The 22,397-nt window shown below is 36.0% G+C and overlaps 1 protein-coding gene across 1 annotated transcript in view; it reads left to right on the top strand.

Moving 5' to 3' along the window:
• Positions 1-22,397, top strand: part of SLC9B1 (solute carrier family 9 member B1) — a 108,893-nt gene that overhangs the window by 37,380 nt on the left and 49,116 nt on the right. Inside the window, exons 4-6 of the mRNA XM_037830367.1 lie at positions 14,499-14,669; positions 16,068-16,210; positions 17,312-17,439. Coding sequence (XP_037686295.1) covers positions 14,499-14,669; positions 16,068-16,210; positions 17,312-17,439 — 442 coding nt within the window. The remainder of the gene's footprint in view (positions 1-14,498; positions 14,670-16,067; positions 16,211-17,311; positions 17,440-22,397) is intronic.

The raw sequence follows: 22,397 nt of genomic DNA, 5'->3' as shown, positions 1-22,397 counted from the left end.
TATAATTGTTATATCTTCTTGGTGGGTTGACTTTTTTATTAATATATAATTACCTTCTTTGTCTCTTGTAATAGTTTTTAATTAAAGCTTATTTTTTCCAATATTAGTATAGCCATTCCAGCTCCATTTGCATTGCATTTGCATGTATTACTTTTTCCATCCTTTCACTTTCAGCTTATTTATTTCTTTGAATCTAAGGTGAGTCTTCATGAGAAACATGTAGTTGGATCATATTTTTTATCCATTCTGCCAATCTGAATCCTTTGATTATAGATTTATTCCATTTATATTCAGAGTAATTACAGATAAAGCAGAACTTACTCTATCCATTTTGTTCTTTGATTCTTGGTCATCTTGTATCTTTTTTGTCCCTCTTTTCCTTCATTGCAGCTTTCTTTTGTATAGTCAATCTTTTGTAATGAAGAAGGTTGATCCCCTTCTTGTTTCCATTTAGTATATACTTTCAATACATTCTTTGTGGTTACTATGGGATTTGTGTTAAATAACCTAAGTCTATAACCAACTAGTTTGAAATGATAACAACTTAACTTCAATCACATACACAACATCTGCCCCTCGACCCTGTTTCCCCTCTTTATTTTGTCAAATATTACTTCTTTATATTTTGCATGCCCTTAAAATAGATATGAGAGAGGCAGGGCAAGATGGCAGACTGGTGAGCTGTATGTTTTAGTTACTCCTCCAGGAAAGTAGGTAGAAAGCCAGGGACTGCGTGGACTGGACACCACAGAGCAACCTGACTTTGGGCATACTTCATACAACACTCATGAAAACGTGGAACTCCTGAGATCAGTGAAATCTGTAAGTTTTTGCGGCCAGGGGACCCGCGCCCCTCCCTGCCAGGCTCAGTCCCATGGGAGGAGGGGCTGTCAGCTCCGGGAAGGAGAAGGGAGAACTGCAGTGGCAGCCCTTATCGGAAACTCATTCTACTGATCCAAACTCCAACCATAGATAGACTGAGACCAGACACCAGAGAATCTGAGAGCAGCCAGCCCAGCAGAGAGGAGACAGGCATAGAGAAAAAAAACAACACGAAAAACTCCAAAATAAAAGCGGAGGATTTTTGGCGTTCTGGTGAACATAGAAAGGGGAAGGGCAGAGCTCAAGCCCGAGCTCAGGCCCTGAGGTGCATATGCAAATCCCGAAGAAAAGCTGATCTCTCTGCCCTGTGGACCTTTCCTTAATGACCCTGGTTGCTTTGTCTCTTAGCATTTCAATAACCCATTAGATCTCTGAGGAGGGCCCCTTTTTTTTTTTTTTTAATCCTTTTTTCTTTTTCTAAAACAATTACTCTAAGAAGCCCAATACAGAAAGCTTCAAAGACTAGCAATTTGGGCAGGTCAAGTCAAGAGCAGAACTAAGAGAGCTCTGAGACAAAACGCAATAATCCAGTGGCTGAGAAAATTCACTAAACACCACCACTTCCCAAGAAAAGGGGGGTGTCCGCTCACAGCCATCATCCTGGTGGACAGGAAACACTCCTGCCCATCGCCAGCCCCATAGTCCAGAGCTGCCCCAGACAACCCAGTGGGACGGAAGTGCTTCAAATAACAGGCACACACCACAAAACTGGGCGTGGACATTAGCCTTCCCTGCAACCTCAGCTGATTGTCCCAGACTTGGGAAGGTAGAGCAGTGTGAATTAACAAAGCCCAATTCAGCCATCATTTCAGCAGACTGGGAGCCTCCCTACACAGCCCAGCAGCCCAGAACTGCCCTGGGGAGACGGCACTCACCTGTGACATAGCACAGTCATCCCTCAACAGAGGACCCGGGGTGCACGGCCTGGAAGAGGGGCCCACTTGCAAGTCTCAGGAGCCATACGCCAATACCAAGGACTTGTGGGTCAGTGGCAGAGACAAACTGTGGCAGAACTGAACTGAAGGATTAGACTATTGCAGCAGCTTTAAAACTCTAGGATCACCAGGGAGATTTGATTGTTAGAGCCACCCCCCATCCCTGACTGCCCAGAAACACGCCCCATATACAGGGCAGGCAACACCAACTACACACGCAAGCTTGGTACACCAATTGGACCCCACAAGACTCACTCCCCCACTCACCAAAAAGGCTAAACAGGGGAGAACTGGCTTGTAGAGAACAGGTGGCTCGTGGATGCCACCTCCTGGTTAGTTAAAGTGTACTCCACGAAGCTGTAGATCTGATAAATCAGAGATAAGGACTTCAATTGGTCTACACATCCTAAAAGAACCCTATCAAGTTCAGCAAATGCCACGAGGCCAAAAACAACAGAAAATTATAAAGCATATGAGAAAACCAGACGATATGGATAACCCAAGCCCAAGCACCCAAATCAAAAGACCAGAAGAGACACAGCACCTAGAGCAGCTACTCAAAGAACTAAAGATGAACAATGAGACCCTAGTATGGGATACAAAGGAAATCAAGAAGACCCTAGAAGAGCATAAAGAAGACATTGCAAGACTAAATAAAAAAATGGATGATCTTATGGAAATTAAAGAAACTGTTGACCAAATTAAAAAGATTCTGGACACTCATAGTACAAGACTAGAGGAAGTTGAACAACGAATCAGTGACCTGGAAGATGACAGAATGGAAAATGAAAGCATAAAAGGAAGAATGGGGAAAAAAATTGAAAAAATCGAAATGGACCTCAGGGATATGATAGATAATATGAAACGTCCAAATATAAGACTCATTGGTGTCCCAGAAGGGGAAGAAAAGGGTAAAGGTCTAGGAAGAGTATTCAAAGAAATTGTTGGGGAAAACTTCCCAAATCTTCTAAACAACATAAATACACAAATCATAAATGCTCAGCGAACTCCAAATAGAATAAACCCAAATAAACCCACTCCAAGACATATACTGATCACACTGTCAAACACAGAAGAGAAGGAGCAAGTTCGGAAAGCAGCAAGAGAAAAGCAATTCACCACATACAAAGGAAACAGCATAAGACTAAGTAGTGACTACTCAGCAGCCACCATGGAGGCGAGAAGGCAGTGGCACGATATATTTAAAATTCTGAGTGAGAAAAATTTCCAGCCAAGAATACTTTATCCAGCAAAGCTCTCCTTCAAATTTGAGGGAGAGCTTAAATTTTTCACAGACAAACAAATGCTGAGAGAATTTGCTAACAAGAGACCTGCCCTACTGGAGATACTAAAGGGAACCCTACAGACAGAGAAACAAAGACAGGACAGAGAGACTTGGAGAAAGGTTCAGTACTAAAGAGATTCGGTATGGGTACAATAAAGGATATTAATAGACAGAGGGGAAAAATATGACAAACATAAACCAAAGGATAAGATGGCTGATTCAAGAAATGCCTTCACGGTTCTAACGTTGAATGTAAATGGATTAAACTCCCCAATTAAAAGATATAGATTCGCAGAATGGATCAAAAAAAATGAACCATCAATATGTTGCATACAAGAGACTCATCTTAGACACAGGGACACAAAGAAACTGAAAGTGAAAGGATGGAAAAAAATATTTCATGCAAGCTACAGCCAAAAGAAAGCAGGTGTAGCAATATTAATCTCAGATAAAATAGACTTCAAATGCAGGGATGTTTTGAGAGACAAAGAAGGCCACTACATACTAATAAAAGGGGCAATTCAGCAAGAAGAAATAACAATCGTAAATGTCTATGCACCCAATCAAGGTGCCACAAAATACATGAGAGAAACACTGGCAAAACTAAAGGAAGCAATTGATGTTTCCACAATAATTGTGGGAGACTTCAACACATCACTCTCTCCTATAGATAGATCAACCAGACAGAAGACCAATAAGGAAATTGAAAACCTAAACAATCTGATAAATGAATTAGATTTAACAGACATATACAGGACATTACATCCCAAATCACCAGGATACACATACTTTTCTAGTGCTCACGGAACTTTCTCCAGAATAGATCATATGCTGGGACATAAAACAAGCCTCAATAAATTTAAAAAGATTGAAATTATTCAAAGCACATTCTCTGACCACAATGGAATACAATTAGAAGTCAATAACCATCAGAGACTTAGAAAATCCACAAATACCTGGAGGTTAAACAACACACTGCTAAACAATCAGTGGGTTAAAGAAGAAATAGCAAGAGAAGTTGCTAAATATATAGAGACGAATGAAAATGAGAACACAACATACCAAAACCTATGGGATGCAGCAAAAGCAGTGCTAAGGGGGAAATTTATAGCACTAAATGCATATATTAAAAAGGAAGAAAGAGCCAAAATCAAAGAACTAATGGATCAACTGAAGAAGCTAGAAAATGAACAACAAACCAATCCTAAACCAAGTAGAACAAAAGAAATAACAAGGATTAAAGCAGAAATAAATGACATAGAGAACAAAAAAACAATAGAGAGGATAAATATCACCAAAAGTTGGTTCTTTGTGAAGATCAACAAGATTGACAAGCCCCTAGCTAGACTGACAAAATCAAAAAGAGAGAAGACCCATATAAACAAATTAATGAATGAAAAAGGTGACATAACTGCATATCCTGAATAAATTAAAAAAATTATAAGAGTATACTATGAACAACTCTATGCCAACAAACTGGATAATGTAGAGGAAATGGACAATTTCCTAGAAACATATGAACAACCTAGACTGACCAGAGAAGAAATAGAAGACCTCAACCAACCCATCACAAGCAAAGAGATCCAATCAGTCATCAAAAATCTTCCCACAAATAAATGCCCAGGGCCAGATGGCTTCACAGGGGAATTCTAGCAAACTTTCCAGAAAGAACTGACACCAATCTTACTCAAACTCTTTCAAAACATTGAAGAAAATGGAACACTACCTAACTCATTTTATGAAGCTAACATCAATCTAATACCAAAACCAGACAAAGATGCTACAAAAAAGGAAAACTACCGGCCAATCTCCCTAATGAATATAGATGCCAAAATCCTCAACAAAATACTTGCAAATCGAATCCAAAGACACATTAAAAAAATCATACACCATGACCAAGTGGGGTTCATTCCAGGCATGCAAGGATGGTTCAACAGAAGAAAATCAATCAATGTATTACAACACATTAACAAGTCAAAAGGGAAAAATCAATTGATCATCTGAATAGATGCTGAAAAAGCATTTGACAAAATCCAACATCCCTTTTTGATAAAAACACTTCAAAAGGTAGGAATTGAAGGAAACTTCCTCAACATGATAAAGAGCATATATGAAAAACCCACAGCCAGCATAGTACTCAATGGTGAGAGACTGAAAGCCTTCCCTCTAAGATCAGGAACAAGACAAGGATGCCCGCTATCACCACTGTTATTCAACATTGTGCTGGAAGTGCTAGCCAGGGCAATCCGGCAAGACAAAGAAATAAAAGGCATCCAAATTGGAAAAGAAGAAGTAAAACTGTCATTGTTTGCAGATGATACGATCTTATCTCTAGAAAACCCTGAGAAATTGACGATACAGCTACTAGAGCTAATAAACAAATTTAGCAAAGTAGCGGGATACAAGGTTAATGCACATAAGTCAGTAATGTTTCTATATGCTAGAAATGAACAAACTGAAGAGACAGTCAAGAAAAAGATACCATTTTCAATAGCAACTAAAAAAATCAAGTACCTAGGAATAAACTTAACCAAAGATGTAAAAGACCTATACAAAGAAAACTACATAACTCTACTAACAGAAATAGAAGGGGACCTTAAAAGATGGAAAAATATTCCATGTTCATGGATAGGAAGGCTAAATGTCATTAAGATGTCAATTCTACCCAAACTCATCTACAGATTCAATGCAATCCCAATCAAAATTCCAACAACCTACTTTGCAGACTTGGAAAAGCTAGTTATCAAATTTATTTGGAAAGAGAAGATGCCTCGAATTGCTAAAGACACTCTAAAAAAGAAAAACGAAGTGGGAGGACTTACACTCCCTGACTTTGAAGCTTATTATAAAGCCACAGTTGCCAAAACAGCATGGTACTGGCACAAAGATAGACATATAGATCAGTGGAATCGAATTGAGAATTCAGAGATAGACCCTCAGATCTATGGCCGCCTGATCTTTGATAAGGCCCCCAAAGTCACTGAACTGAGTCATAATGGTCTTTTCAACAAATGGGGCTGGGAGAGTTGGATATCCGTATCCAAAAGAATGAAAGAGGACCCCTACCTCACCCCCTACACAAAAATTAACTCAAAATGGACCAAAGATCTCAATAGAAAAGAAAGTACCATAAAACTCCTAGAAGATAATGTAGTAAAACATCTTCAAGACCTTGTATTAGGCGGCCACTTCCTAGACTTTACACCCAAAGCACAAGCAACAAAAGAGAAAATAGATAAATGGGAACTCCTCAAGCTTAGAAGTTTCTGCACCTCAAAGGAATTTCTCAAAAAGGTAAAGAGGCAGCCAACTCAATGGGAAAAAATTTTTGGAAACCATGTACCTGACAAAAGACTGGTATCTTGCATATATAAAGAAATCCTACAACTCAATGACAATAGTACAGTCGGCCCAATTATAAAATGGGCAAAAGATATGAAAAGACAGTTCTCTGAAGAGGAAATACAAATGGCCAAGAAACACATGAAAAAATGTTCAGCTTCACTAGCTATTAGAGAGATGCAAATTAAGACCACAATGAGATACCATCTAACACTGGTTAGAATGGCTGCCATTAAACAAACAGGAAACTACAAATGCTGGAGGGGATGTGGAGAAATTGAAACTCTTATTCATTGTTGGTGGGACTGTATAATGGTTCAGCCACTCTGGAAGTCAGTCTGGCAGTTCCTTAGAAAACTAGATATAGAGCTACCATTCGATCCAGCGATTGCACTTCTCGGTATATACCCAGAAGATCGGAAAGCAGTGACACGAACAGATATCTGCACGCCAATGTTCATAGCAGCATTATTCACAATTGCCAAGAGATGGAAACAACCCAAATGTCCTTCAACAGATGAGTGGATAAATAAAATGTGGTATATACACACGATGGAATACTACGCGGCAGTAAGAAGGAACGATCTCGTGAAACATATGACAACATGGATGAACCTTGAAGACATAATGCTGAGTGAAATAAGCCAGGCACAAAAAGAGAAATATTATATGCTACCACTAATGTGAACTTTGAAAAATGTAAAACAAATGGTTTATAATGTAGAATGTAGGGGAACTAGCAATAGAGAGCAATTAAGGAAGGGGGAACAATAATCCAAGAAGAACAGATAAGCTATTTAACGTTCTGGGGATGCCCAGGAATGACTATGGTCTGTTAATTTCTGATGGATATAGTAGGAGCAAGTTCACAGAAATGTTGGTATATTAGGTAACTTTCTTGGGGTAAAGTAGGAACATGTTGGAAGTTAAGCAGTTATCTTAGGTTAGTTGTCTTTTTCTTACTCCCTTGTTATGATCTCTTCAAAATGTTCTTTTATTGTATGTTTGTTTTCTTTTTAACTTTTTTTTTCATACAGTTGATTTAAAAAAGAAGGGAAAGGTAAAAAAAAAAAAAAAGAAAAGAAAAACAAGGAAAAAAAAAAAGATGTAGTGCCCCCTTGAGGAGCCTGTGGAGAATGCAGGGGTATTTGCCTACCCCACCTCCATGGTTGCTAACATGACCACAGACATAGGGGACTGGTGGTTTGATGGGTTGAGCCCTCTACCACAGGTTTTACCCTTGGGAAGACGGTTGCTGCAAAGGAGAGGCTAGGCCTCCCTATGGTTGTGCCTAAGAGCCTCCTCCCGAATGCCTCTTTGTTGCTCAGATGTGTCCCTGTCTCTCTAGCTAAGCCAACTTGAAAGGTGAAATCACTGCCCTCCCCCCTACGTGGGATCAGACACCCAGGGGAGTGAATCTCCCTGGCAACGTGGGATATGACTCCCAGGGAGGAATGTAGACCTGGCATCGTGGGACGGAGAACATCTTCTTGACCAAAAGGGGGATGTGAAAGGAAATGAAATAAGCTTCAGTGGCAGAGAGATTCCAAAAGGAGCTGAGAGGTCACTCTGGTGGGCACTCTTATGCACACTTTAGACAACCCTTTTTAGGTTCTAAAGAATTGGGGTAGCTGTTAGTGGATACCTGAAACTATCAAGCTACAACCCAGAACCCATGAATCTCGAAGACAGTTGTATAAAAATGTAGCTTATGAGGGGTGACAATGGGATTGGGAAAGCCATAAGGACCACACTCCACTTTGTCTAGTTTATGGATGGATGAGTAGAAAAATAGGGGATGGAAACAAACAGACAAAGGTACCCAGTGTTCTTTTTTACTTCAGTTGCTCTTTTTCACTCTAATTATTATTCTTGTTATTTTTGTGTGTGTGCTAATGAAGGTGTCAGGGATTGATTTAGGTGATGAATGTACAACTATGTAATGGTACTGTGAACAATCGAAAGTATGATTTGTTTTGTATGACTGCGTGGTATGTGAATATATCTCAATAAAATGAAGATAAAAAAACAAACATACAAACAAACAAAAAAAAATAGATATGATTATTTCTTATTCAATTGTTGCTCCTGTTTGCTAGTGCTGCCATTATGCAAAATAACCAGAAATGGGTTTGCTTTTATAAAGGGGGTTTATTTGGTTACAAGGTTATGGCCCTAAGGCCATAAAAGTATCCAAACTAAGGCATCAACAATAGGATACCTTTACTGAAGAATGGCCAATGACATCTGGAAAACTTCTGTTAGCTGGGAAGGCATGTCATGGCTGGCATCTGTCCCAGGTTTTGTTTCAGCTCCTCTCTCAGCTCCTGTGTGTCCTTAGCTTAGTATCTCCAAACATCTCTAAGTATCTGCTTTCAACAGCCTTCTCCAAAATGTTTCTCTCAGTTCCTCTTGGGGTGTTTTGTCCTCTCTTAGCTTCACTGGAGCAAACTCTGGGCCAGCATTTCTTAGCTAGGCATTTGGGTCTCAGCTTAGCATATCCCAGGGCATTTTCATCTTTCTTCTGTCTGTGCATGCTACCTTTAAAGGACTCCAATAAGCTAATCAAGACCTACCCTGAATGGGCAGAGTTAAATCTCCATGGAAACATCCAATCAAGAGGTCACACCTTAATCAAAAAGATGAATCAGTCTGCCCCCACAAGATTGCATTAAAGAATATGGCTTTTTCTGGGAGACATAATATATACAAACCAGCACAATTGTATTCTAAATCTTATAGGAAATAAGAAGTAGAATTACACACCAAGAATACATTAATGCTGGTACTTTGGTTTACCCATGTCATTATCTTTACCAGAGGCCTTTGTTTCTTCATATGACTCCAAGCTGCTATCTAAACTCTGTCCTTTACTTTCAACCTGAAGAGCTCCCTTTGGCATTTCTTTTAGGATAGGTCTTGTGGAGATGAATTTCCATAGCTTTTTTATCTGTGAATGTATTAAACTCTCCCTCATATTTGAAGGAAAGTTTTGCCATATATAGAATCCTTGGCTGGCATTTTTTCTCTTTCAGTACTTTAAGTATGTCATACCACTGCCTTCTTGTCTCTGTGGTTTCTGATGAGAATTTGGCACTTAATCTTATTGAAGCTCCTTAGTATGTGACACATCACTTCTCTCTTACTGCTTTCAAATTTCTCAGATTTCTCTCCCTATCTTTGGCATTCATCATTTGGTCATGAAATATCTTGTATTCGGTCTGTTTGAGTTTATCCTGTTTGGAGTTCTTAGGCATCTTGGATGTGTATAGTAATATCTTTTGTCAGATTTGGGAAGTTTTCAGCCATTATTTCCCCAAATATTTGTTCTGCCCCCTTTTCCTTTTCTCATTCTAGGACTCCCATAAAGTGTATATCGGAACACTTCAAGTCCCTTTGGCTCTGTTTATGTTTTATAATTTTTTTCTCTATCTTCTCTTCAGACTGCATGCTTTCCATTCTCCTGTCTTCTGTTTCACTGAGTTTTTCTCCTTTCTGTTCAAATCTGCTGTTGAATGCCTCTAGTATATTTTAAATCCCTATTATTGGCTTTTTCATCCCTAAATGTTTGTTTCGTTCCTTTTTAAAATTCATAATTCCCCCTTTTGTTCATGCATTGTCATCTTTGTTTCCTTTAGGTCTGTGTTCATGTTTTCATTTAGCTCATTGAACTTACTTAAGAGATTTGACTGAACATCTTTGCTTAGTTGTTCCAATGTTTGTGCTTCTTCTGTTGTAATTTGTTCCTTTGGGCCATCTCTTCTTGTGTATTTCTATGACCTGTGATTTTTTTGTTGAAGTCTGTCCATTTGATTATTTTGATGTGCCAATTCTAGAAGTCAGTTCCTCCCTCTTCCCTAAGGTTTTAGCATAGATTGGCTGTGTGCTAAGTCCTTTCTTTAATGCTTAGCCCAATGTATACTGAGCCTTTAGAACAGCTTGTAGTTAACCATTCCATTTTTCTGAGGTCTCCTCAAGTCTTCATCTTTCCCTGGGCATGCATTTTAACTTTCAAGAATTCCCTAGTATATATGACTGTTTCCCCTCCAGGAGAGGATTTCTTCTCTCCAACTCCTCCTCTAAGGTTCTGAGCTGTGTCCTTGGTTTTATAGTTTTTTTCCACCCTGGCAACTGTGGTAGCTCAGCACAACTCCCATCCTTTGAACCACCCTTTCACTTCAGCTTTCAACCTTGGGTCTACCCTGCTGTACAATAGCTTCTCCCCACCACCCCCCTTTTTTGCAGCTTTTCTACCCCCTGTAACTTCTAGGTTAGGGGACCCAGACCTGCAACCTGAACCTGTCTTCCATAGAACCATATGGAGTCAATGTACAAAAATACTCAATATTTTCATTTAGGTGTACCAGTAATCAGCCATCAGAAACCTGGACTCTGTCATAGTGGCACTGCAGGTTGATCCAGTTACAAGAGTTACACTTAAGTGTGTGTATGCAGACTGCCATCATGGGTCTATGGAGTTTCAAAATCTCATGTTTGAATGCTAATAAGCCATCCAACTGCCACTATGGGTGGATTAGTGGTCAGGGACAGGCAGTAAAATGACCCCTGACTTTGGGGCCCCTGCTGTAATTGGCACAAACTGCTAGGGTGATTCAGCATGGGGAGGGACCTAGACCAGTAAATTTGTCCTGTTGCTTTCCTATTGTTTTTAGATGTTTTTTTTTTTCCTTCCAGTCCAGCATGTGTTGTTGTCTAGTCTTGATCATCTTTCAGAGATTTTAGAGTTGATTTTACCTTGTATTTTCTTTGTTTCTAAGGAAGAGCACTTAACAGGACATCCTATATTGCCATCTTGATATACTTTTAAACTTATACATTAATCTCTACACACTGCTTTAGTTGCATTCCATTAATGTGATCTCTTGTGTTTCATTTTCATTCAGTATAAGATATGTTCTAATTACCCTTGTGGGGTTTTTTTCCTCTCTTTTACTGATGGTTACTGTTTGCATGATATATCTTTTCCATCCTTTTATAGTTAACCTATTTGGTTGGTTGATTGTTTTATCTAAAGTATGTTTTTTGTAGACAGCGTAACAGCATATAGTTGTATCTTGCTTTTTAATCCAGTGTGAAAATCTGCCCTTTATTTTCATGGGTCATATTTTTCTGTTCCTTTTTATAGCTAGCAATTTTGGGCTGAAAAATAGACATTTTATTTCACATTATAATAACTCTGCATTCAGGTTTATGTTTTGGTTTTGTGGATTTTGGGAGGGTTATTATTGTTGTTGTTGGTAATGTGCCTATACTTAAACTGTGGAATCTCTCTGCTCCAATATTTGCAGCAACTGATGCCTCTTACCAACTTTTTTTCTTTTAGCCTGGCTTCCTTCCTACAGGTTTTTTCTTGTGTCTGCAGTGCTTAGTAGTTCCTAATGATTTGAGAGAAGTTGCATTCAAACACCTCAAGTCTGTAAGGCTTCTACCCTCTGCCATTTGATCTGTACATGGGTTGGGGGATACATTCAAAGTTGCAGACAGTTCTCAAGTTTCCCTTCATTTTTACTTTTTGTCATACTCTCTTGAGTCTTCCCTGTGATTGCATATTTCCATAATCAGTCATGGATGTATGAAGAACTTATCTCAGCCCCTTCTATGGCTCTCTTATTTCTGATTGGTTCTTAGCCAATTACCTGTCCAAATATTTTCTCTTCTTTGTTTTCTCAATTACCTCTTTCTGGAGCTACTGCTAGATTTATATTACCTTTTCATTCTATCCAAATATCCCACTTAAATTTTGAGCTAGTCCATCATTTGCTCCAACCAGGACTGCAACCTTAAACTAGTAAAGCTATATGTTTTCTGTCTATTCCAAACCAATTTTCCCTTCACCCCAAATCACACCACTCCATCTAGCAGCAAAGCTGCTATTTTTCACATCCAGCTCCATGCTGGAAATACTAGTTTTTTTCCAAATGACTTGGAGGTGGTGGTGGTCAGGGGCAGTGATAGGAGTAATCCCAAACCAGGAGGCCTCAGACACCCACTGTTTCTGTCCAAAACTTTAGCAATTTTTCCAAGAATAAATACTTCTCACTATGATGTCTGCCTTTGGTCAATTTTCCCAAAATGATTGTTTTTTTTACAATTTTGTCCAGTTTTATATGTGGTTTTTTTTGAGAAAATAAATTACCAGCTTCTTCATGTCATCATTATTGGAAGGCCCCTCCATACTTCATTTTTGTAACACCTTTTTAGCAATTGTCATTAGTAATGTGTTATACAACCAAAGCTTGTTTCGATTTCCATGCATGTGTACAAATTTCTTGTTACATCATTCCTTCCTTTTTGGTTTTATGTCCTTATACCTATTCTTAGTTTTATCTGAGCTGCTATCACAAATGCCACACAAAGTGTTGACTTAAACAATGGGAGTTTATTGGCTCATGGTTTTGAGGCTACAGAAAGTCCAAAATCATGATATTGGCAAGTCTCATTTTCTCCCAAAAGTCTGTATCCTTTTCATGCTTTCTGCTGGGAATCCTTGAGATTCCTTGGCTTTCCTGGCACATGGCAATGCTTCCTGGCTGCAAAGATTTATAGGCTTTTTTTTTTCCCCAATTCTGATTGGTTCTTAGCCAATTACCTTCTCAAATATTTTCTCTTCTTTGTTGTCTCAATTACCTCTTTCTGGAGCTACTGTTAGATTTATATTACCTTTTCATTCTATCCTCCATATTCTTAATCTCTCATATATTCCACCTCATTTTTCTTTTTATGCTACACATAGATAATATACCCACATATGCCAGTTTGCTATATACCTCTCTCTTCAGCTATGTCTAGCCTGATGTTTAAGATACCTAGTGATTTTTTAAAATTCAATTATGTTTTAGTTTCTTTCTATATGTTCTATTTGATTCTTTTATAATCCTTATGCTAAGTATACAGGACTTTGGGGTTATGCTAAGTACAGGACTTTGGGGTTCCCAAACCATGTAAACCATGTAAATTTGGGACTTAAAGATAAGTTAGATGAGGCCTATTTTATGTATGAATTCTCAAAGGTGTTTTTGCCACCTGGAGACCAGATAAGACAGACAAATTGCCTTGCCTTCTCCTTGTGTCAGTAGAACGATATTTTCTGGTCCATTCTTAGATTAAAAGTTCAGCTCTTCATTAGTAGCAATGATCAGGGGAATGGAAGCAACAATCTTAGTTTCTAACTCCTTGCCTTGCACAAGGCAAAATTCTTTTGTCATGGCTGTTCTACATAGACAAAAAGGGTCACAACTAGAAAATGAACTTAAGCTATTTTAGAACCCAAAAAGCATTAGAAATTGTGGTTTATAGTAAATAAACATGGCCATTTAATTTGCAGATAGCAATTTACAGTGTAAAATGTAACTACCTGTCCTTTATAGTAGTGTATGGATTCCCCTCTGAGTAGGATATTTCCTTAGTACCTAATTTTCAGCAGCAAGATATCAACTACCTTACTGGCTCTGTATACGTCTCCTTTTTATACATAATCTGAGATTATTTATTCTCATTCCCCCAAAGGCCATGTTCACTTTTTTTTCCAACCCATAGCCCCTCTAATACCTTGACATCAAATATCAACTGAGTTATCCTTTCAATACAGATCTAATCTGCTCTGTTAAAAAAAAAAAAAAAAAAAGTAACACCCTGCTACTATAACTTCAGTGAATTTGAAATTTCCCATCACAACCAATCATCCTCTTATTCATGATGAAAAAGCTATTTTAAAATATAAAATGAAATAAATACCATCATATTGCCATGGCATTTTTTAAATGTTATGTATTATAAGGAATATTTGTCAATTTAAAGAATTCACATATGCTTTTAAAATATATTTTTTAAAAGTATTTTGCTTAAAACTTGTCCCATAAATTGACAGGAATTTTGGAATAAATTTTAAATAGAAAGCAAAGCAACATTAAAGTATGTATGTTTCATTATGTAGGGCTGGCTATTAATATGATGTTTGATAAAATAGAATTCATCCTCTTTATTTGCATGTCTGTCTATGTAGACATATGGATGTATACTTTTTAATATTTCAGGAATTATACTTATTTTATTATGGAGTGTAACCTGGTCATTCTCAGGCTCTGAAGTTCTCCCTGGTGGAAGTTTATTTGGACTGTTAATTGTTTTTTATTGCTCCCTTCTGGGGGGAAAACTTTTGGAAGTCATTAAAATACCTTCTGTGCCTCAACTTCCGCCTCTTCTTGGTAAGTGTATAATTAGCCCTCCTTTCTTTGCTGTTGACTATATGTAAATTATAAATATTTTCTAGTTGAAGTAGATCTAATTTAGAATTATTTCAATGGAATGTGATATATATAGTTCCTTTATGTATATATATATTTATAAATGTATACGTATATGTGTGTTTATATATAGATATTTTCCAAAATATATTTTTAAAATAGTTTGAATAGCTTCAAAATATAATTCTTTTGCTTTGTTGTTTAATCAGACATGTTTTGTTTAATTTAAAACATATTATAGAAAAAGAAAAAATTGGAAAAGTCTGAATTTTTCTGTAGAGAACCTAACTCAATTAGAATTACAAGATTCAAATATTATAACAACAGTTCCTGTGGTTTTTGAGTAAGCTGTTTGAACATCTCCACTATATATTTTTATGGATGTATCTCTGCCTATTTTTATGCTGTGTTTCTCCAGCACCATTCTCCTATAACTCTGCAGAGAACATAGGTAAATTAGTGGAAGAACTTATGGCAGAGGTGCCACTTATCTTCTAAGTATTCAGTACATCTAATTATTGAGTACACTGTCAGTAGAGATTCCCAGACAATCTCTCTTATTTCTCATACCCTTTCAATGTCCATACACCCATGCAGCACCTCCTAAATATTCACTGAATCTTATTCCTCCTCTCCAAATCTTCCACCTTTACCCCAGTTTAGGCTCTTTGTTTCCAACTCTTGAGTCAACTATGGCAGAATTTTCTAACAGTGTCTGTCTCCAGTTTTATCCCTACCTAATTCAGCAAGGCTATCACATCTAAAATGCAAAACTCACTATGTCACTTCCTGCCTACAACCTTCCCATGGTGCTTTATTCTGTCAAATGGGAGTGGGAGGGGAGCATTCTATGATCTGGCTCCTCTAGCTCAATCTTCCCACTCCCATCTATGCCCTTTATGTTCCAACAACATTGAACTGCTTGTTGCACTCCACTTAGAGATATCATTTCTTATCTGCCTCTAGTTATGTTGCCTCCTCTACTTTATGTAACCCACACCTCACCAAACTAATGAGAGACATGGTGTGTTTGAAGAGGGGAAATTAAACATTTTTGTTTCCTCTCTTTCCACCAGAGTAAAGATAGATGATAAATGATGGTGACTAAATGTACAAATATAAAAATGTTTTTACAAGTGAGAGAACAAATGAATGTCAACCTTGCAAAGTGTTGAAGAAGGGATGGTATTAGGGAAGAATATAATCAAAGCAAACTGGAGTCTATGATTAACAGTAACATTGTAATATGCTTCCATTAAGTGTAACAAAGGCAATATACCAAAGCTAAATGTGTATGAGAGGGGGACAAATGAACTAAAATGAACTAAATCAAGCATACTTTATTTTCTTTCTTTTAAGGGATGTTACTGGGTGGTTTTACAGTCAGGAATATTCCATTCATCAGTCAACATGTCCAAATTAGTGGCAAGTGGTCTTCATCTTTAAGAAATGCTGCCCTAACTATTATACTAATACGAGCTGGACTTGGACTTGATCCAAAGGTATATTTTCAATTATAACACCAGTAAAGTTATTTTAGATATTAGAGGCTGGTGAAAAAGAGAAAAAGCAGAATTTTTGTTATAGTTGTTCTAAGTAGAGTCTGTAAACCAAACTAAGGTAAAGAAAAAAGATTTTGCAGAAATGATGGCATCTTAGTTTCTGTTTTTTTCACTATTACTGCTGATGTTAAGAGACATCACTTTGATGCAAGAACTCTATTAGAGATCATGTTTAAATATTTGCATAGAGATAAATGTCACTTATGTAGCACTTGTATTACTTGGGAGTTTGTGGCTCTTCTGTGGAGAACTGTTTATTTTTCAGTTAACAAAGGGTGAAGTTACCCCATTAAAAGTTTTTGCTTTTTTTTCAGGGAGGTCAAGAATTTCAATGACGTTACATTTCATAACTTTCTTTCCCACAGAATTATGTTCCTGATTACCTTTGCATTGTTATAAAAGCTAGTATCTTAAAATATTCTTATCTAGGAATTGCAAATATTTTGGAGCTTTTAAAAGATAATCAGTTATGTATATAAGATCTACCCAAATAAATATGGCAAAGGTATGGATTTAACGGAAATATCCCAAGAACATTAATCATTATGGACAATGATTTATTTTATTCTCCCATAGGAAAATTATGCTAATGAGAAAGTTTTAAAGCTCTATCTTTTAGTTAATTATACAATTTTTGGTGATTTTCTTTTTGACACTTTGATATTTCCTATTTATAATTATTGAGTTAATAGTTCAACTCTAAATGATGGAAATGGAAATAAACCTATCGGGTATTATCATTATCCTATTTACTGGGATGATTAAGGAAAGTAGAAATAGTTATTTAGTCTCAGAGAAATGGATCTCTTTTAATAATTAAAATACATTTTATAAAATATGAAATTGTTTTTAATCTAATCTATGATAGCATATAAAATGAGCTGTGTTAAGAGTTTTAAATCCAGTGTGACAATCTGAGAAGATGAGATTTAGTTTAATAAAAGTTTATTTAAGCAAGATTGTATACTTCAATATTTGCTTAAATAATTTTCTTGTAGGTCATTGTAAGTTTATACAACTGTGACTATTTGTACATTTCAGGTTTTGAAGCAATTGAAGAAAATTTGTGTAAGATTGTCTATGGGTCCTTGCCTTTTGGAGGCATGTTCAGCTGCTGTTTTTTCCCACCTCATTATGAAATTTCCCTGGCAATGGGCATTTCTTTTAGGGTAAGTTTTCATCATTTTTCTGCATGAAAATCTTCAGTTAGAGATTCTTGGTTTAAAATTCTTGAAATATTCAGAATATTGTATAATCTTCTTATTAACATTATTTTCACAGTGGTGGAAAACCTTGGGAATAAGTTGATCAGAAAGATCCATGTTCCATATCTACCATATCTTTGACAAATATGCATAGTTCTTAAACACTGGTGTCAAGATAATTTGCTTCATCAATTTCTTTCTTTACTGTATTGTAATCTATTTTTTAATCTATCTAATGGCCCCTTCCTCACACCTCATATATTATATGTATATATGAGTGTGTGTTGTGGGTGTGTATAAAGAGATTTAATATAGGTAAGGATATCTAAATAAAACTCTTCCTTTTTTAAAAACAAATAAACAAAATCCCTTTCCCTCTATTCAATGTCGCATCTATCTTTACCCACCATCCTTGTCCCTTTATGGTTAAATTCCTCTAAATAATAGTCTATATTCACCATCTTTAGATCTTGAACTCCTTTGGCCTCTACTTATCCATTCCAGGGAAATGTATAGGAAAGCATATCCATGACATATTTTTTGCCAAATCCCATGGATTTTTAAAATTATTTTTTATTATTAAAATGATACCCAAGTGCATTCTTCTTTTGAAAAATTAGAATCTTACAGGTAAAAGTAAAGTGCCTTTTGACCATGCCTTCAAATCCTAGTGCTATACCCCTACCCAAAGTGACAACTCTCATGAGTTTCATCATTCCAGGCGTAAAGAATTAACATTCCAGACTTCTAAAAATACATAAATATGAACCCATAGGAACAAAGGGATATTGTTTTGTGTGTTTTTATATAAATAGTATCAAAGAATGCTTCATTTTGCAATTTGCTCTTTTAACTCAGCAATTTTCTTTAGGTCTATTCATGTTGAAACATGTGGGTCATTCCTTTTAATTGTTGTATAGTATTTAATTGTTGTATAGTATGGTCTATGACTAGACCAGATTTTATTTACAATGTTACAAAAATAGCATTTTATATGTTTCATTTCAAATGCATGTGCGTTTGTCTAAAATAGTTACCTAGGTTATATTCAACGTCGATGGATACTGCCAAAGCGCCGTAAACATGGCCATGCCAATTTGTCCTATACCAACAGGGCATGAGAGTAATTGGTGTTCTTTCAAATTATTGAAAATTCTTGATATTATCAAACTTTATGTTTTTTCCAATATAGTGAATAAGAAAAGGTATCCTTGTTGTTTTAATTTGAATTTCTGTGGTTATTAATTAGTTTGAGCATATTTTATACATGTATTGTCTTTTTGGTTTTTCTTATCTGTGACTAGCGTGTTCTTATCTTTTGTCCATTTTTCTATTGAGTTGTTCTTCTTCTTATCAATGCTTTGTCTATTTTGTGTATTGACAATATCTTGGCTGGTATGTCACTTGATATTTAACGTTGGTGATGCTTCCTTAATCTGAAAAGGGTATTTCATTATTTCCAACAGATAGACTAGCCAATACATAAAAGTATGAACCAGGCCTTGAAAATTGGACAAAGGGCAGGAGGGAATGCAATAGAATTTCTTTTGATGTACCAATTTTTTTGATGTAATAAAATTTACCAGTGTATCCCTTTATATGTAATGCTCTTTTGTTTGTCTTATTTCCAAAGACCTGTTTTACTCTATGGTCACCAATATATTCTCCTATAAGTTATTCATATTATTTTTAAGTTCAGTTTTTAAAACGTAGAATTTTAAAATCTAGAATTTATTATCACTGGGGATCTAGCTGTATTCTTTCCACATGAATAGGTAGTTATCTCAACACTATAGAATAGTACATTCTTTTCCCTCACTGATTTGAAATGTCGTTTTTATCATTTACCACAAATCCCATAGATTTGTTTACACACTTTGTATTCTGTTTTCTTCCAGTCTGTTTTCTTTCCATTTTATCTATTTTTGACATAATGCTGAATTCATGGACTAATTTTTGATATAATGCTGAATTCATGGACTAATTTGGGGGAGACATGACATTTTACAATATTGAGGCTTTTTATCCACAAATGTGGAAACACTATTTAAGTATTCAGATGTTATCTTAAGTACCATAATATTTATAGTTTTTATAAAAGTCTAGACTATTTTCATAGACTTCTTCTTAAGTATTTTGTTTTTTATTAATGTTATGAATATGATTTTTCCCATTACACTTTCTATTTAGGTTTTTGCAGATGTATAAGAAAGCTAGTGCTTTTTAAAAAAATCTTTATTAAGATATAGTATTCCTACAACAAAATGATCAGCTATTTTTAGTAAACAATTCAATAAATTTAAGAAATTTATATATCCATATAACCAATAACACAATCAAGATGAAGAACATTTCCACTGCCCCTAAAAGTTCTCTTGTGTCCTCTCCTGGTCAATTCCCCACTAACCCCAAGCAATCCATCATCTGTTTTCTGTCACAATAAAATAGATTTTTTTTCTAGACTTTTATATAAATGTACTCACATAGTGTGTACACTTTTTTCTGGCTTCTTTCAGTCAACAAGATGTTTCTGAAATGCATTCATATTATAAGCAGTAGTTCATTCCATTTTATTCCTGAGTAGTATTTCATTGTATGTATTTACCACAAAGTTTATCCAGTCATCTGTTGATGGACATTTGGGTTGTTACCAGTTTGAGGCTATTAGGAATAAAGCTGGTATGGAAATTTGCATTTAAGTTTTTGTGTGAATATTTGTTTCCATTTCTTGTAGATATACCTAGGAAAGGGGTTGATATATCATTGGTAAGAAATTGCCAGTTTCCCAAGGTATTGTAGTATTTTATATTATCACCAGCAATGTTTGAAATGCTTGGTTGTCCACATCCTCTCTGATACTTGGTTATGTCTTAGGCTGTTCAGAGCAAAAACCATGAAATGACTCAGGTTAAACAGTGGTAATTTATTCGTGCACAGTTTTGAGGTCAGAAAAATGTCCAAATCAAGGCATCATTAAGGCTATGCTTTCTCCCCAACGACTTTGGCATTCTGGACTGGCTGTTGATGACCCTTGGTTCCTCTGTCACATGGCAATGCACATGGTGCTATCTCCTCATCTCTTCTATTTCACATTCCATTTTAGCTCCTTGCTTCCTGAAGCTTTCTCACCTTGTCTGAATTCATTCCATTTTAAAGGCCTCCAGTAACAGGATTAAGACCCATCCTGTTGAGGTGGGATACACCATAAAAGAAGTAACCTCATTAAAAGGTCCTACTTACAATAATAGGTTTACATCCACAGGACTAGACTAAATTTAAGAACATGTTTTTCTGGAGCATACACAGCTTCAAACTACCACAACTGCTGACATTGAACATAGTTGTATACCTTCTTTGATGAAGTGTCAGTTCACATCTTTTGCCAATTTTAAAAAATGTGTTGTTCATTTTCCTGTTATTGCATTTTAAGAGTTAATTTTATATTCTGGATAGAACTCCTTTGTCTGATATATGTATTGCAGTTGATTTTCCAAGAGTGTGACTTGCCTTTCATTTATTTAATGCTTTCTTTCCAAGAGCAGAAGATTTAAATTTTAAGGTGGTCCAACTTGGTTTCTTTTCCTTTATGGTTTGTGCTTTTTGTGTGAAGACTTAGAATTTTTTGCCTACCCCAACCATTGTCACCATGATTTTCTATATTTTGTTCTAAAGGTTTCATCATTTTAGCTTTTGAACTTAGGTTTATGACCCATTTTTCAGTCAATTTTTGTGGATACTATGAGATAAGAGTTGAGGTCCATTTTTTTCTATAAAGCAATCTAGTTATTCCAGTGCCATTTATTGGAAATATTATCCATTCCACATTGAATTATCTTGGCACCTTTGTTGAAAAATCAGTAGACCCATATATGTGTGGGTTTATTTCTGGACTCTTTATTCTGTTCCACTTATTTATGTTTCTCTTCTTACACCAGTACCACCTTGTCTTGATAACTGTACCTTTATGGTAAATCTTGGTATAAAGTAATGTAAGTCCTCCAAATTTGTTTGTTTTTTTTTTACTATTGCTTTAGTTGTAAGTCATTTGCATTTACAAATATATTTTAGAATAAGTTTGTCAATTTCTACCCAGGAGAGAATTCCTAGATATTGATTGAGATTAGGTTGAATTCATTGATCAATTTGGAGACAATTGGCTTATGTAATATAGAGTTTTCCAATCCATGAACATGATATAATCTCTCCATTTATTTGAGTTATCTTTATTTTCTCTCAGCAATGTTTTATACTTTATATCATACAGGTCCAAAACATATTTTGTTAAATTTATTTTTAAGTATTTTGTGATTTTCAGTACATTTGTGAGCTACATTGTTATTTTAATTTCCTATTATTCACTGGTAATCAATAGAAATATAATTTATATTTGCATATTTACTTTAAAGTAAGTTTCTTGTAGACAACATATAATTTGATTTTTTAAATCAAGTGTGGCAATCTCTCTTTTAAATGGAGTATTTGGACAATTTACATATTGATATAATTATCAAGTTTGTTGATAATTTTAAGTGTACCATTTAAAGCTACCACTTTATTATTTGCTTTATATTTACGCCTTTTTTTGTTGTTGTTCTTCTTTTCTCTTTTACTGCACACTTTACAATTTATGGATTTTTTTTGTTCACTTATTGACTGTGCTGGTTTGAATATATTATGTCCCCCAAAAATGCCATTATCTTTGATGTAATCTTGTGTGGGCAGATGTATCAGTGTTGATTAGATTGTAATTCTTTGAGTGTTTCCATGGAGATGTGCCCTACACAACTGTGGGTGATGACTCTAATTGGATAATTTCCATGGAGGTGTGGCCCTGCCCATTCAGTGTAGGCCTTGATTAGTTTACTGGAGCACAACATAAGCTCAGACAGAAGGAGTGAGCTTGCTACAGCCAAGAGGACACT

This window comes from Choloepus didactylus, chromosome 3 (assembly GCF_015220235.1).
Source record: "Choloepus didactylus isolate mChoDid1 chromosome 3, mChoDid1.pri, whole genome shotgun sequence".
Taxonomy (NCBI): domain Eukaryota; kingdom Metazoa; phylum Chordata; class Mammalia; order Pilosa; family Megalonychidae; genus Choloepus; species Choloepus didactylus.
This window is presented reverse-complemented; position numbering and strand designations above follow the sequence as displayed.